Source organism: Arachis ipaensis, chromosome B06 (assembly GCF_000816755.2).
Source record: "Arachis ipaensis cultivar K30076 chromosome B06, Araip1.1, whole genome shotgun sequence".
Lineage (NCBI taxonomy): Eukaryota > Viridiplantae > Streptophyta > Magnoliopsida > Fabales > Fabaceae > Arachis > Arachis ipaensis.
In genome coordinates this window covers 119,402,167-119,404,666 of record NC_029790.2, presented here as the reverse complement: position 1 = coordinate 119,404,666, position 2,500 = coordinate 119,402,167, and the positions used below count along the sequence as shown (strand labels likewise).

The window sequence follows — 2,500 nt, the reverse complement described above, 5'->3', positions numbered from 1 at the left end:
GTTTCTCACATTGTAGTTGAGATATCCAAATAATAATTTGTTAGAATTCGAATCCGTTGTTGACCAACGAAGCATAAAGCTAAAGCCACAACCACAGTACTCTAGTACCTATGATGATATGTTATTACTAGGAGTCTTGGTGGTTGAATGTAAAAAATTCTGACGCTACTTACAATCGGAATTTCTGACGTGTAACTATACACAAAGAAAAAAAAAGAATAAAAATTATGTTGTTTGTTTAAATTATAAAAAAAATAAAATTAAATTGGTTCAATTACACTTTTCTGTCATCTTATTTAACCGTCATTATATCTAGTGTAGCAAACTACATTATTCACAGATTGAATTGCTGTGATGAAAAATATGCTTAGATTAACGCAATATATTTTTTAAAATCTAAAGAATCAAATTAAAATAGTTAAATCTGAAGAACTAAATCAGTATAATTTGTCAATCTCATAACTAAAGTGGAGATCAAGATCAACTCAGGCAATGTACATTTGAAGTTTGAAGTGAGTTACAGTATCCCCCGAATGAATGGTGGTGAAACTGGCAGCTAAAGTAGCTTTCAAAATTCACATCTGGCTGGTCAAAACCCACTACACCGTGAAAGAGGTAAGAAAGCAAAGGCCATGGAGTGAAAATATTTGACATTGGGGGCACATTGGGATTTCAATAACTTTTTTTTTTAATGGGTTTTATGAATCCCTCAATCCTTGCCAGAAACAGTGAAAACTCATGAAGTTTAGGACTTTTGAGGTCACCCTTCTTCAATCAAAGAGGACCGGACGGACCCATCATTTCCCCTTTTCTTTTTTATTAATTCTTTTTTCTTTACTTTCTCTCTTTCCCCCACAAAAACACACACTGTTCATGGATCCCAAGGGCTCAAAGCAGCCACAGGAGTCACCACAACCACCACCAACAAACAACACCATGGGAGAGAACAAGGCATCAGAAGTGAAGGATTTCCAGATTGTGGTATCAGAGAAAGAAGAGAACAAGAAACAGGTCTCACAGCAGTTAGCGCCAAAGAGAAGCTCCAACAAAGACAGACACACAAAGGTGGAAGGAAGAGGAAGAAGGATAAGGATGCCGGCCTTGTGCGCAGCAAGGATCTTCCAGTTGACCAGAGAATTAGGCCACAAATCTGACGGCGAAACAATCCAGTGGCTCCTCCAACAAGCCGAGCCTTCAATAATAGCCGCAACCGGCACCGGAACAATCCCGGCTTCCGCTCTCGCTGCGGCAGGAAACTCCATCTCTTCGCACCAGTCAGCAACCCAATCTCTTTCAGCAGGTTTACACCAAAAGATTGACGAATTAGGAGGGTCCAGCAGTAGGACCAGTTGGGCAACAATGGTTGGTGTTGGGAATTTAGTTGGAAGACCCCATCATCATCATCATCAAGTGGCCGCAGCCGCCACAGCAGGGTTATGGCCCCACCATCACGAGGGATCATCAAATTACCTTCAAAAGATTGGGTTCCCGGGGTTTGACTTTTCAGTTCCCTCTGGTGCTGCTGCCGGTGGTGGCGGCGGCATGGGTCCGATGAGCTTTACATCAATTTTGGGTGGTTCACAACAACAGATGCCTGGTTTGGAGCTTGGTTTGTCGCAAGATGGACATATTGGGGTCATAAATCCACAGGCCTTGACTCAGATTTACCAGCAGATGGGTCAGGCTAGGGTGCACCAGGACCATCAAGAACACCAACACCACCACCACCACCACCACCACCAGCAGACTCCTTCTTCTAAGGATGATTCTCAAGGCTCTGGACAGTAGTTTTTCTTTTTCTTTCTTTAATGGATTTCGATCAAAAGAGAGGCTGAGGTTTCTACTGTGCTTTTTTATTGTATAAATTGGGAGACTCTGAGGAGAAAAAACAAAAAAAAAAAAGAGAGAATTGAACCTTATTTGTTCCTTCTCCATAGTCACTCAGTCTCCAGATACAGGTACTTCGATTTTCCCTTTAGTGCTTCCTTCTCTATCTTTCAACGATTTCCAGTGGATTCAAATTTGTTTTCGATTTTCTATTCTGCAGGTGGAATTGCATAGCCACATATAGCTTGGCTTCTTGGGTTCTGGCCTTTTATGACTCTTGTTTATTTCAGAGGTGTGTTGATTATTTTGTTCTTCTCTGTTAGGTCAGGATTGGAGTGCTGATTAGTTTGTTTTGTGAAATTGATGATGATGATAATGATAATGATTATGATGATGGTAATATAGTTTCATAAATCTGATATTGAACCCTGATAGCAGTAGTAGTTTTTGTTCTTTCTATTATATTAGATCAGCTTGCGCAGCACCCTTTTTCCTCAGATACTGACTAGGATTAGTCACAGTGGTAAGACTTAAATTCAAGATTCTAGTTAAGACTTACTCATGGTGGTTTTAAGTTTTAACTAGAATCTCAAATTGAAGTCTTATCCATGGCCTACCCTTTGTTCAATCGAGACAAAAACACCCCTTCCCTCAAATAAGCTACTTTCTCTTT

General features: G+C 40.3%; 1 protein-coding gene across 1 annotated transcript; it reads left to right on the top strand.

Moving 5' to 3' along the window:
- On the top strand, window positions 604–2,241 carry LOC107604999 (transcription factor TCP20). Its single transcript, XM_016306732.2, has 2 exons — window positions 604–1,958; window positions 2,048–2,241. The coding sequence occupies exon 1, from the start codon at window positions 739–741 to the stop codon at window positions 1,786–1,788; it is 1,050 nt and encodes a 349-aa protein (XP_016162218.1). The 5' UTR covers window positions 604–738; the 3' UTR covers window positions 1,789–1,958; window positions 2,048–2,241.

What these genes read in the sequence shown, in the direction of transcription:
- LOC107604999 (XM_016306732.2), top strand. Translation starts at nt 739, where the DNA reads ATGAAGTTTAGGACTTTTGAGGTCACCCTTCTTCAATCAAAGAGGACC.